Here is a 14,802-nt window from a genome sequence, read left to right on the forward strand (position 1 = left end):
AGTATACCTCCAATGCATATCCATCTTAGTTAGACCCAGAGGAAAGGAAAGTACCATCCATCCTCATTATATATCTTTTCTACGGGCTGCTATTAATTGTGATAAATGAGTGCAGGATGTTTTTCATTTGTTCCAAGTGACCACCTTACTTCCTTTAACTGGTCCTCCCAGACCAGTACTGGCTGTGGCCATTGTAGTAATGGCTCTATAAGTACATTGATAAATAGCTCCACTTTTTTTCTTTCTTTTTTTTTTTTTTTTTTTAGGCACTGTTTTGGTTCTCTAATAGACTGCAGTAGACTGTGTAACAGATATGACTACATTTCGTAAAGCTAGCTAGGCTAGCACTAGTTTTTCTAGTTGAGTCATATGGCTTTATAACAATGCTGCAAGTATAGTTTTAAATTTATTCCAAACTGGAATATGTGTGTCCCAGATATGTTTCTGTATAAATAAATGATATGGATATTTATTTATTTATTTTTAATGTATTTATTAAATTTTTTTCCCCGTCTTTCCAAAAGAGCCCAGAACAGGTTGCAATTCATATACATAGTATAAATCAACAGCAAAGTAATATAACTGACATACTTTTATACCTAATTAGACTTTGCTTCTAGAGATTTTAGTGTATATTAAATCTTTCCTGATATCAAGTTGAAAATCCAAAACACATTCACAGATATTTTTATCTAAAAAGATAAGTTTTTGCAGCTTTCCTGAAATTTAACAGCTCTTTTAATGATCTAACAAATGATGGGACTTGATTCCAAATTTAGGCAAGAAATGAGAGTAAACTCACCTGTGGGCTTTTTCCAAATGGAGGGATCGTCCTGGAGGCATATTCAGCCATCTCTCTTCTTGTGACCGTAGAGGTCTTCCAGGGACATAAATGGATAGCTTTCCTAAAAGTTAGCCTGGAAATATTTTTTCAAGTTTCAAGTTTATTTAGTTTCTTTGATTACCTCGCATAGTCCAAATCCAATGTGATTTACACAAGTTCCAAAATTATGTAAAATATTAAAACCCAACAAACATAACATTCATTACTAGTACAATAGTACATGTAAGGAGGGAAGGGGTTAACAACAATTAGCATAAATACAATTCTAAAAAAAAAAAAAAAATTAAAAGTGAAGATAAAATAAGGGGAGGGTTAAGACACAAAAGGTTTGGGAACAAATACCCGCTTGATTCTATTAGATCATCTTCCTGAAACTATTATAGGCTATGACAAATCTATTGGAAAGCGTCCTTGAATAGCCAGCTCTTTAGGAGGCTAAGTGATTTTTCTTCTCTTATATTGAGTGGAAGTTAATTTCAAATTTGTGGAGCTGTGACTGAAACAATTATATCTCTCTTAGAATATATAACTTTTAAGGAAGGTACTACTAGCAAGTCTTTGTCTTTCGATCTTAAGGATTTTATGGGGAAATATGATATTAAATATCTTTCTAAAAATATGGGAGCTTTATTAATAAGTGTTTTATATGTGAGTAAAGCTATTTTGTAAGTGATTCTGTAGTTTACTGGTAGCCAGTGTTCTTCCTTTAGGAGCGGTGTAACATGATCAAATTTTTTCTTTTTCTTAATTAGTTTTATAGCAGTGTTTTGAAGAATTTGTATTCTGCGAATCTCTTTTAAAGCAGCTCCTTTATAAAGGGCATTGCAATAGTCAATTTTTGATATTACTAGTGAGTGTATTAATGTATTTAATGCTGCTTCGTCCAGAAAAGTCGATAATGATCTGATCATTCTTAGCCTATAGAAACATGTTCTTACTAGTGAACTAACTTGCTCATGATAACTAAGCTTTTGATCTAATTTGACTCCAAGAATCTTCACCTTAGTAACTGTTTTGAGGTTAATTGTTCATAATTATATTGGTTCCTAGTTCCTGTCCCTCCCTACATGGAAAGAGCATATATATTGGTGAAAGAGTGTAAAGGCCAGAATCAAGGCCTTAAAGATACAGCATTTTCCAATAGATAACCAGTGAACAGTGGCTAATGCTGGGGAGATATGGTCAAGAATACCCATTGTAATTGTATACATTGTAATTGTAATAGATTTTTAGTAGACAATCCTACAAAAAATGCATTACAGTAGTCCATATGGGATAAGACAAAAGCATAAAGTAGTTGGGCAAAATCTGCTTCAGAGAAATATATTCAAATTTTTGCAGTTGACGGGGGTAGTAAAAAGAAGTTGATACAACCTGGGAAATACGGTTTATAAGTGACAATTCAGAATTAAGTAATATTCCAAGACTACGATTCTGATCTTTAACTGTTTAGGTTAACATTTCCCCAAGAACATTAAATTGATTGTGAGCCCAGTGGCACAGACAGGGAAAACCGTTCTGAGCTCCCTTGGGAGAACGGTATAGAAAATTGAATAAACGAATATCATCATCAAGAGTGGATCCTAATCTGGTATTTTGAAGCGATGTCAATTACTAGTCTAACATACAGATTGAAAAGTAGTGGTTGATAATAAAGTGCCCTGGGGCACACCATATTTCAGTAATTGAGGCTTTGACTTTTCAGACCCCAACAATACACAAGGGTCTGGATTCTGCAAAGTGTGTCCCTATTTTAGGCAGCTGTAGGCATCTTATAGCTGTCTAATCAGGCAATCAGGACGCACATTTTTAAATAAAATGCTCCCCAGGTAGGCCACCTATATTGAAAGCACCTCCAGGAGCCTAGGGAAGCCTGCAAGACCACCTAAGCTCGCCTAAGGGCCTTAGGTGAACCTAGGTGACCATATGCATCTCCCTAGTAAAGCAAGAGATGTTTACAATGTAGGCCAGCAAAATGCCAGCTGGGTAATGCTACTGTCTGGCTAGAAGGCCCGCCTAAATTTCGATGAGGCGTGCCTACCGACCATCTTTTAGCAAGACCTGTCCGGCCGGCCAACAATTAGAGTTTAGTGGGGGGGGAGGGGAGAGGGGAAGGTTAGGTGCAGTGGTCTGTGAGGGGGGGTGTTAGTGTGGGGGGGGATCCGGAGGGGGGTGTTCTCCAGCAGGAGGGGTTGGGCATCATCTTGCTGAGGATCAAGAGTGTCGGTGGGCATCCACCGGCAGGAGGGGTGGGGCACCCTACTGCCGGAGGTCGTGTGTGTGTGTGTGTGTGGGGGGGGGGGGGGGGATAGGCAGGATAGGGAGATCCCTTGCCGCGATAAGTATTGCGGCCGCGTCTACTCTAACTCGATTCTGTAACCGGCATCTGTAACATGGATGTCGGTTACAGAATCAGGGTTAGTGTAGGCCCGATTCTGTATAGGATGCTGCTCCCTGGCGTCCTATACAGAATCCGGGCCTTTGTGTGCTAACAGGCTTGAATTTATGTCGAAAGCTTGTTGAGTGCAAGTGTGCATGCATGAAGTATGACACTACATCAGATGGAAAAGTTGGGAGTAATAAAAGAAATGGAGACACGAGATAAGAATATTTCAGAAGATCCTAATCTAAAAGGGATCAAAAAGATGTTTTTTTTGAAAGATGAGTGCCACCTCCCCTTTCAAATCATGTTTTTAATATGACTCTTTAAGAAGACTAGAAATATAGGAAAAGCTTGTTCATTTATTTGCCCCCTCTGTTACTGAGCCCAATAGCTCGGGCTGACACATTAAATGCCCCAACGCCCAGGGACTGAATAGACGTTGGAGCATTTGCCACACGGCACTCGCAGCTTAGTAAAAGGGGGCCTTAGAGGTGGAGGGTAATTTTCTGATTTACAGATAAGTCATGGCTGACAGAACAACGTTTTCTATTTTTCCCAAAGTAACCTTTTTTGGGGGAGTATCAAAATTGCTCCCACTGACATGACTGGGAGCTACTTGACAGTGACAGTAATTTAGCCTGGAGTTACACCTGCGTCAGGCAAGTGTCAGTGTATTGAGATCTATTATTATCATTCCTGGAGGGATTGGAAGAATAATGAAGGCTAGTAGAGTATCTATCTTCAGTGGCCTCAAATCTCTTTATTGAAGCTATTCTGAATATGATTTTTTCAGATTAATATTGCCAAAATTCACTTTTACTACAATTGCTTAGCATCATTTTTCTTGTATTCATCCTCTGGAGGCCAAAACTAATTTGCATATGTTATACTTTGTGTAAGAGTGAAGGAAGTACAGGTTTGGAAGAATACATTTTCACTAGAGCACCTGACTGCCAATGTACACATACACATTTCAGTCTACACAAACCAAGCTGATTGTAAGACATTAGTCCCCTGATATTCAAAGCTAGTTAACCAACCAGAAATGGCTGCTGACCAGTTAAATAGTATTTTGGCGCCTAACCACAAATATGCAGCGTAAGATCACTGGTTATCTCCACTGAATATTTGCAGTCAGCACCGAAAGATTAACAGGCTCTATCGTGCGATAATCAACAATAATCAGTTCTGACCAGCTAAGTTTAGTGGGCAAATCGGACTGCATAAATAGTGGGCCTGTCTTTACCACTATTAATATAACTAGCTAATACTGCATATTCACATAGCCGGTTAAGTTAACGCTGGCCAAACACCCCCAAACATTCAATGTCGGTCACTGGAAATGGCTCGGCATTGAATATCCAGCGTCTACTCCAACCGCAGCACTTATGTAGGCTGCTTGTGCTGGCTGAATATTGGCCCCTAGGTATCTGCAATTTTTTTAATGATAGAAATTTTAATATTTTACATTCCATAAAATAAAATGTTACATAGCTCAACTAGCCCATGTCAAGGAGAAAGACTAAACTATAATCAAGAAATATAAAGGTATTCATATTAAAGATCTTAAAAGACTTCAACTTAACCAAAATATTGCAGTTAAATTAATAACTGGTCATAAGAAGTTTGATCATGTTATTCCTCTTTTAAAGTTGGCATATTGGCTACCTATATCACACTTTTATTGGTTTTTAAAATACATTCTGTCAACCTTCCTTTTTATCTCAATAAATACTTGACACCAAACACACCTACACAGAATCTAAGATCTATTAATCAAAATCGTTCAATAGTTCCCACATTTAGAGACTTTTTTGGATACTATACATATCCTATATGTATAGTACTATATATATATACCACATGTACTATAATAAAAGACCCCCGTATTAGGACTTTTTAAATAGAAGGAGTTTAAAAAAAAAATTCAAACGTATTTAGCTCTGATATGAATGAGAAGAGAGAATGTTCAGTTTTTCATGGGAAGAAAGTGCAAGTGTGGCTCTTTATTGACTATGCCAAGAATGAGAGTTAAGAAACCACTAGACCATGCAAATTTCTTAATTTAACAATTTGGATTTGTCTCCTAAATTGTCACCCATAGTCAGAACCTATATTAAGATTGAGGCACCTAGTAAAACACACATGATTTTGTTATTGCATGCATTTGTTCAGATTATTTGGTTCATTACAATCCATACAGTACTTCTGTTAATCTCTCTGTTGTATTGTTTTCTAATATAAAACAATAAGAATCTATTGGATTGCAAGGCCTTGCTGTGTGACCTGAATATACATCATGCAATCAGTAGCTCAGCTTACTCGTGTCATTCTGGTTGATGTTTCCCCTAGCTGTATATATAAGGTTGTACTCTGATGAAATAAATTCTATAAATAAGACTATTTCTGTATACTGCTTTGTTACTTGACACTGAAGACAGTTCCTGAATGAGGCAACTGCTGGTGAATATTACAGGTTCTCTTGGAAAAGGTGAAACTTTTTGGTCTGTAGCTTGATGTTATTTTCAGTGCATAGCTTCCTTTGTTTTATGACCAGGACATTCCTACCTTAGGTGTGTTGATCCAGTTATTATTTCATTAACAGTGTTCTGAATTTTCAGGTTCACTATGACTTTGGGTTGAGAAACATTTTGTCTGTCCTTCGAACCCTTGGAGCAGTGAAAAGATCCAACCCCAGTGAGCCTGAGAAAACAGTGGTGATGAGAGTTCTCCGTGATATGAACCTTTCTAAGCTGGTATGTTTGTAGCCATTTAAAGAGCCCATTTTATCTTTGGAGTTGTCACTTTGCACTTATTTCATTAAATCCCTTGCCATGTTTATTTCATAATAGTAGCAAAGTAAGAATTGGATGTGTCTGTTCTAAATTATCAGAAAATGTACTCTGAATATTATTTGTACAGATTCAATATTTTACTTGTATGTATAGTATATACCAGGGGTAGGGAACTCCGGTCCTTGAGAACCGTATTCCAGTCGGGTTTTCAGTATTTCCATAATGAATATGCATTGAAAGCAGTGCATGCAAATAGATCTCATGCAGATTCATTGGGGAAATCCTGAAAACCCGACTGGAATACGGCTCTCGAGGACCAGAGTTCCCTACCCCTGGTATATGCCATAATAATGGATTGGCTGCCCATAGATAGAAAACTCTCAACCTTCTTATTCTGCTGGGTTGCTCATTCTGACTGTGTCACTGCATGTCCTGATTGATCATCATTCTTATTCCTCTTATGCTAACCACTACACTTGTACAGTACATATAATAACAACCATACATTAGACCAGGGGTGCCCAATGTCGGTCCTCGAGGGCCGCAATCCAGTCGGGTTTTCAGGATTTCCCCAATGTATATGCATGAGATCTATTTGCATGCACTGCTTTCATTGTATGCTAATAGATCTCATGCATATTCATTGGGGAAATCCTGAAAACCCAACTGGATTGCGGCCCTCGAGGACCGACATTGGACACCCCTGCATTAGACTAAACCCCTCTTGCTAGAGCACTCAGGCCATTTCATTCTCCAGGGGAGAGAGGATTTACCTGCTGCAGCCAAAGTATTAACTGCTAGGAAATGCTTTGCCTGTTTGAGGACTACTGTTTAATTTTAATTTAGATGAGGTTTCAAACAGGGTTAAGATATCTCTGTGAGCAGAAAAAAAATGCTTGCTTAGCCTTATAAAGGATATGTTTACAGCATAGAAGATACCAAACAATAATGCAACAACCAATGTCTCAGCAGCTTTAATACAATGCCGAGTCTTAGAGATGCATTTCAATCTCAGCTGACATTGGAGTGTATGTGCTCCATTTAGTTAACTGCCTTTTTAAAGATGTTATATCTCAGTGTTGCACAGAAGTCCTTGAAGAGTGAGAGAGACTTATAAAACTCCTTAGTCTCAGGTTATATAGCAAGGAAAAATGAGTGGAAGAAAGAACATATAACTGTGTCTTTTAATCTGTCATTTAAAATCCTTTTTTATACCAGTCTTCAGTTTCTGGAGCTTGTTAGATATGACTTTTCTTTGAAGAATATCAGATAGAAGTGGAAAGGTCTGCTGTACTGAAGAGGTTGCTTTGAAATGATGCTATCAAAAAAGTCTATAACTGTTGTCCGAGTTCAGACCTCGAGGGCTGCAAACAGACTGGGTTTTCAGGATTTGCCTAATTAATATGCATGTGAGAGATTTGCATGCCCATTATCTATAATATGCTAATCTCACCCATACATGTTTATTAGGGATATCCTGAAAACTTAGCCTGTTTGTAGCCTTTGAGAATTGAACTTGGACAAGCCTAGTCAATCTGATACAGAGGGGCAGTGGAACACCTTTTTGTATGGAGGAGCCTAAGCTCCGCCCCAGACCCCACCCTAAAATAATAGTACTAATTGTAATGCCATTTCACTTCCTCTCTTTTCCCAGTCTCTCACTAACTTTGTCCTCTTTCTTCTCCCCACCCAGCATTTGACCCTATCTCCCACTTCCATCCAGCATCTGCCCTCCTCTCTCTTCCCTTTGATCCAATGTCTGCTCCCTCTCTTCTCCCCCTTCCACCCAGCATCTTTCCTCCTCTCTCCCCAACCAGCATCTATCCCCTCCCTTTCTCCCTTCCCTTCCTTCTAGCATCTACCCCATCTTTTTCCCTCTTCAATCCAGCGCCTGACCTCCTATCTTCCCCTTCCATTCTGCATCTGCCCCTCTCCCCCTTCCATTCTGAGTCTGCTTCCTCTACCCTTTCTATTCAGCTGCCCCCTCTCTTTCTCGCTTCCATCCAGCATCTGTCCCTCTCTCTCACAACTTCTATCAAGTGTCAGCACCCTCTCTTTCTTCCCTTCCATCCAGTGCTTGACCTGTCTCCCCCACCATCTGGTGTCTGCTCCACCATCCAATGTCTTCTCTTCTCTGCTCCCTTCCTTCCAGCATCTTCCCCCTCTCTTTCCCCTTCTATCCACAGTCTGCCTCTTTCTCTCCCCCTTCCATCCAGTGTCTGCCCCTCTTTCTCCTCTCCCCTTCCATCCAGTGCCTGACCCCTCTCCATCCCCTCTCCTTCCATCCAGCGTCTGACCTCCTCTTTCCCTCCTTCCATCCAGTGCCTGACCTTTTCTTCCCCTCCGTCTATTCAGCACATAATTTCCTCTCTTCTCCTTCCATCCAGCACCTAACCTCTTGCTATTATTTGGGTTTTTGCCGGGTATATGTGATTTGGATTAGCCTTCCTGAAGACGGGATACTGGGCTAGATGGACCATTGGTCTCACCTAGTAAGGCTATTCTTATGTTTTCTCTCTCCCCTCCCATTCCATCCAGCAACTGACCTCCTCTCTCTCTCTTTTCATCCAACATCTGCTCCGTCTTCCTTCCATTCAGCATCTATCTAGGATCTACTCCTTATCTCTCTCCTCCTCCCATCCAGTACCTGATCCTTTTTCTCCCCCTTTCCATACAGCACCTGACATTTCTCCTCTCCATTGCCTGATCCCCTCCCTTCTCCTTCCATCCAGCGTGTCTCTCCCCCTCTCTCCAGCAACTGCAAAACAAAGATAAAAGCGTCATGGAGCCGCTCTAATCATCCTTGTGGCTGCCAGCCCTGTCCTCTTCTGACATCATTTTCAGTTCTGGGGCAGAACCGGTATCTGTAAGGATGAACCTGTAATGCCTTTATCTTTGTTTTGCCACTGATGAAACAGCAACAGCAGTAGCAGGGTGTGGGGAGATTTTTGGGGGTACCATGGCACCTGTGGCTTACCTCCATTCCGACACCCATAATAATACATTCCCATTAATGTAACCTTCTTTCCTTTTTTCTCTTTCTCCTTTTTTGTTGCTATTAGGTTTTGAGTTAGCAATTATTTTTGTTTTCTGTCCTCTCAATTATTTTTGGGGAAGAAGATGTAGTAAACCTCATATTTAGTAGATTGGCACAGGGAACAGAGGAGACAAGGCTGAAGTAATGCATCAGGTTGACTTTATTATAGGACTGGTCTGAACACTACATGGACTACTCATAGACATCCTTCTAGGGTGACACAATTTGTGGAAGGTGGGTAGTATAATCACTACATTCCTCATCCTGTCCCCAAGATGTTCAGAGGCTTCCCTTCCCTTCTTTACCCCCTTTGTGGCACACCAACAACAGTCAGCTGGCTGGCATAAGGGCCTAGATCATCTGCCCATACTCAAGGCATTGGGTCCCTCCCCCTCTAAATTTCCTGTTTTAAAACAGGTGAGACTCATCAGGCCTTGAGCATGCATAGATGCTTTAGGCCTCATGCCAGGTGCTATATATATTGTGTGAGCAAGTTTACTGACATATTGGTGCCACTACAGAGAGGGAAAAATGGAAGGGAAGTCACTGAACAACTTGGGAAGAGGATGGGGAGATGCTGGATACCATGGGGGAGGGGCTAAGTAAGGAGAAATATGTTAGACACAGGACTGGCTCAATAAATTATGGCACCCTAAGCCAACTTGCTTCAGTGCTTCCTCCTTGTATTGGTTCTATCCCCAGCACCCCTCTCCTGCATTGCTTTTTTGTGCTGTATCCTGCCCATAGAAAATGTTTTTTTGTGAAGATATTTTATGTCATGCTGTGAGTGTTATTTGATGATTTATGTATGTTTTATACTAATTCGCTCAGAATTGAAGGATGACTGTGAGTAATAAATTGTTAAATTAAAAATTAAAAATAAAATTAAAAACATGGTACAAGGCAAACTAAGGGTACAAAGTTGAGCCAACAACCACTTGTTAAAGCTGCTGCTACTATTAAACAAGGTAAATTGTACGGGACTTCAATGGAAGAGGGAAGCATGTTCAATTAGAGGCATGTTCAATGGAAGAGGGAGGAAGGGACAGAGAGACTGGACCAGGCAGAAATGTTGAACTGAACAAGTGAGGGAGAGATGCCAGATTTGTGGGGAGGGAGAAAGAAAAGGCTTAACGTTTAGACCAGATGAAGCACTGATGGTGAAATCAGAGGCTAAAGATTTTGGCACCCTTTAATACCTGGTTCCCTGAGCCTCACCTGGTTCCCTGAGCCTCACCTGGATTAAGCTAGTTGAAAAACATGGAGGGAGGTAGGGAAGAAGAGAGATGGTGGACACCAAGGGATAGGGAGCAGGGAAAGAGAGAGATGGTTGACACCATGAGATGGAGGTAAGGAAGGAGAGAGATGGTAGACATCATGGGCATAAATACACATATCATATCTCCCCTCTCCTGTCTTTCCACCAAAGTATACATATTGAGATCTTTAAGTCTGTCTCTATACGTCTTATGATGAAGACTGCTGACCATTTTAATAGCCTCCCTCTGGACCAACTTCATCCTGTTTATATCTTTTTGAAAGTGCAGTGTCCAGAATTGTACACAATATTTTAAATGTGGTGTCACTAGAGTCTTATACAGGGGCATCAATACCTCCTTTTTCCTACTATCCATACCTCTCCCTATGCACCCAAGTATCCTTCTGGCTTTCATCAATGCCTTTTCAAACTTTTTGACCACCTTTAGATCATCACATTAGTATCACACCCAAGTTGCACTCCTATTTGATGCACAAAAGTAGTTTACCTCTTAAACTCAGACTTTTGTAACCCAAATGCATGACCTTGCATTTCTTATCATTAAATCTTAGCTGCTAAATTTCAGACCATTCCTCAAGCTTTACTAGATCCTTTCTCATGTTATCCACACCATCAGGGGTATCTGCTCTATTGCAGATTTTGGCATCATCCGCAAAGAAGCAAATCTTACCAGACAGCCCTTCAGCAATGTTGTTTCCAAAAATGTTAAAAAGAACAGGCCCAAGAACAGAACCTTGAGGCATACTACTGGTAACATCTCTTTCCTCAGAGCGATCTCCATTGACCACTCAACCAGTTCCCGACCCAGTCTGTCACTTTAGAGCCCTTTACCGAGTGTTCTCAGTTTATTTATTACTTGCTTGTGTGGAACACTGTCAAAGGCTTTGCTAAAATCTAAATACACCACATCTAGCATTCTCCCTTTATCTAATTATTTGGTCACCCAGTCAAAGAAATTGATCAGATTTGTCTGACAAGACCAATCTGTGCTTAGCGTCTGCCCTTGGTGATAAAGAAGGTGGTAAAAACTGTTGACTGACATTTTAGAAACTCATTTTTCTTTCAATGAGTACTGCATCTTCATCTGCTACTGCAGTGTTGTGGCTGTGATAGAATTCAGTGATTTCATTTCACAGATCATTCTGGTCATCTGCTTGTCTGTATTTTTCAAAGTGGGTTTTCATTTCTAATATGAGGACAAGAAGCTTTTCCAAGCATGATATCAGTACTCTGAAGTCCTTTATGACAAACATAGGCAATTTTCACTATCTCTTGAAAGATAATCAGCCTAGCAGGGAATGAAATTATAGTTATATGGTAGCAAGGGCTGTTTGTCTCCACAGACTACTTTTTCACCTTTTTTCCCTCAGATCTTTTAGACAACTCAAGTTGGCAGCAAATTCTGCTACCTCTCCACTTATAGGCCTAGCATGTTTCGCATGGATGCACAATCTCTGTTTTAGACCTAAACTTTTCTGCTTTTTGATAAACTTTACTGAGCCTATCAAAGGTTTATCAAGTACAATAAAGATTTATATAAAAATAAATCATAAAAATACTACAATTTACGTACTCTGTAGTAGTTTAGAACTACTGCATTGATTTTACTTGCCATGCAATGAATATACAGTATGTAGAAAACTGATGGTTTTCATTCATTTGCTAGTATAAAATTAGGCCTTATTTTGTTTTCTTTCCCATCTCTTCGCCCCCCCCCCCATTAGTTATGTTCTTAAATTGTAAACTGCTTAGATTTATTTCTGATTTAGCAGTATATAAAATAAGATAAAACATAAATGTAAAATAGCACAAACAGCATCGTAAGACTAGCCAACAATCGGCACATTTTGCATTCCATTTCCATCCAAACATGAGCAGTTGATGAAACACAAATCTTTCTTTAATCTCAAGTTTCTCTGCATATCTGATACAGATTAAACAGTGGTGTATCTTAGGCCCACCCACTTTGGGCTCAGGTCCACCCAAAATTGTGGCATCCTTGTTTAGGCTGGCAGTATTCCCAAGCTCTGTCACTTGAAGAGGTCCGGGTATATCAGGCTATGGCTTAGCACATATACCCAAAAATTTTCAGGGGATGGCTTAGCGTATCCCATGGTAAGCAATTTTTTCTGTGGTAAGCACACATTAGTGCTTACTGCAGCTTAGTAACAGGGCCTCTATTTTTTTATTTTTGTAGGAAATACAAATTATAGATAATCAGACATACTCTGCAAGGCACAACTGCCTCAGTCTATTAGCATGGGTCAAGAATATATATAGGGGAATAGTTCTCAATTAGCGGCATTTTCAAAACTCCTAAGCACGGGGTGGTGTCTTGGGACTTTCTAATCCCAGAGAACCTCTGTCGTAGGCTCTGAAAGGATCTCTGGGAAGATGATCCAGAGGAGGAATGGCATGAGCCTTGAAATGACCCACGGAATTGGACTTTCATAGCCCAAGGCCTGCTGTCCAGAAGAGATTTTGGACGGCGGTCCTGAAAACTAGCCGAAAACTAGCCATGAGATCATCTAACACCTGGCCGAATAGCATATTGCCCCTGAAAGGAAGTCTGGAGAGCGTGGCTTTGGAGGTGGAGTCCCCAGCCCAATGTCTGATCCACAAGATCTGGCGGACAGACATAGAACATCCAAAAACCCAAATAAGTCGGCACTTGGACGTTTTTTTCACTAAAACGTCCAAATGCTGATTTTTGAAACAAAAGGATGTGTTAAGGAACATTTTCCTTCCAGAATGTCTAACTAGTAAAGGAGTACATTAGAGGCATGTTTTAGTCGGGCTTGGGTCGTTCTAGACATGGATATCTTGTGGCTATAATCAAACCTTTTGCAAGATGTCCTGGACATTTTAGGCTAGACCTGTTTTAGAAGCTATCAAGAACAGATGTATTAAAAGGGAAGTTATGCTGGACATGCAAGGGAGATTTGGGAATTTTGGAACATGTGTTATTTTGTAAGTATATATTGGATTAAAGTATGGTCAACAATTTTATCTATACTCTCCTTATTAGAACCTTTAACTTATCAAATAATTATATTGGGAGGATCTTGTCTAACATTTAATAAATGGAGAAACGCTTTCAGGAAGCGACATCACCCTTCCCTTTTTATTTTATCCTTCCTTTTATTTTTATTTACACAATGTAATTAAAATCTTCCTCTCCCCCTCTGTCCTCTCGTCTCCTACCCGTCGTAATTACGTCCATGTCTTGGCCTCAATCCCCCTATTTTATTTCAATTTTTTAAAGCAATTTTAAATATTTTTTTGATTTCTGTTTATGTAAAATGACCAGATATTTGTGATGGCATATCAAGCTATAAATAAACTTGAAACTTGAAACACAACTACCGTATATACTTGAATATAAGTCGAGACCCCACATTTTTCCCCCCCAAAAGGAGGAAAAATGGTTGACTCAAATTTAAACGGGGGCTTAATAGTCAAGTGCCATGCCCTGCCAGGATCTGTACCCAGTGTCCCCCTCCCTCACGCCCTCCCCTGCCAGGCTTTGCACCCTGTTGCACTTTCCTACCATGCATCCCCTCTGGTGGTCTAGTGGTAGGCCGGAACAGGAGGGATCCCTCCCGTCTCCCGTCCTGGCCAACTAACAATTTTTTTTTTTTAACCCTCCCCCTCTCCGCATGTACCTTTTTTTTTGCAGTTTTTAATCCCTGGTGGTCCAGCGGTGTATGGGGCAGGAGCGATCTTTCCGTGCTTCTGCCCCATACTGAGCCTCTTCCTCCCTGGATGTCTGCACCCAACAGGACCAAGCTTTTCATGCTCCCTGCTCGGCCCCGCACTGCTCTCTGAGAAAATAATTCCTCCTATTGGTTTTAAAAGTATTTCCTTGTAACTTCAAGTGTCCCCTAGTCTTTGTAATTTATTATGGAGTGAAAAATCGATGCATTTGTACCCGTTCTACTCCACTCAGGATTTTGTAGACTTCAATCATATCTCCCCTCAGCCATCTTTTTTCCATGCTGAAGAGCCCTAACCTTTTTAGTCTTTCCTCATACGAGAGGAGTTTCATTTCCTTTATCATCTTAGTTGCTCTTCTTTGAACCTTATCTCAATTATTTAGGGTCCCATAGGGGCTGACATGAGGAGGGGGAAGCAAACAGGGTAGCTACCCTGGGCCCCCATAGTCCAGCATATCTTCCCTTTCTCCCCACTCAGGTCCAACATTTTCCTCTCTCCCCTTTCTTTTCCCAGTCTACCTTAAAATGCATTTTTCTTCACAGGGATCTACAGTATTGTAACAATTCTAATATGGCCAGCCCTGGAACTTTCCATCTTCTGAGTTCTACTCAGGCAATAAGAGGATCATACATGGGAGGGGAATGATTATGTCTGGCTGTCCCTTGCTTTGCTTTTTATCACTTGCTTTTTTCCACAATGAACCATTTTAATGTATTTTAAGTGTGTTGTATTTTACTCTCCTCTGCT

At 40.3% G+C, this 14,802-nt stretch overlaps 1 protein-coding gene across 1 annotated transcript in view; it reads left to right on the forward strand.

The window, feature by feature from the left end:
- Positions 1–14,802, forward strand: part of LOC117353985 (dynein heavy chain 5, axonemal-like) — a 629,516-nt gene that overhangs the window by 275,677 nt on the left and 339,037 nt on the right. The window contains exon 45 of the mRNA XM_033930650.1: positions 5,849–5,983. Within this exon, the coding sequence (XP_033786541.1) occupies positions 5,849–5,983 (135 nt within the window). The remainder of the gene's footprint in view (positions 1–5,848; positions 5,984–14,802) is intronic.

Source organism: Geotrypetes seraphini, chromosome 2 (assembly GCF_902459505.1).
Source record: "Geotrypetes seraphini chromosome 2, aGeoSer1.1, whole genome shotgun sequence".
NCBI lineage: Eukaryota > Metazoa > Chordata > Amphibia > Gymnophiona > Dermophiidae > Geotrypetes > Geotrypetes seraphini.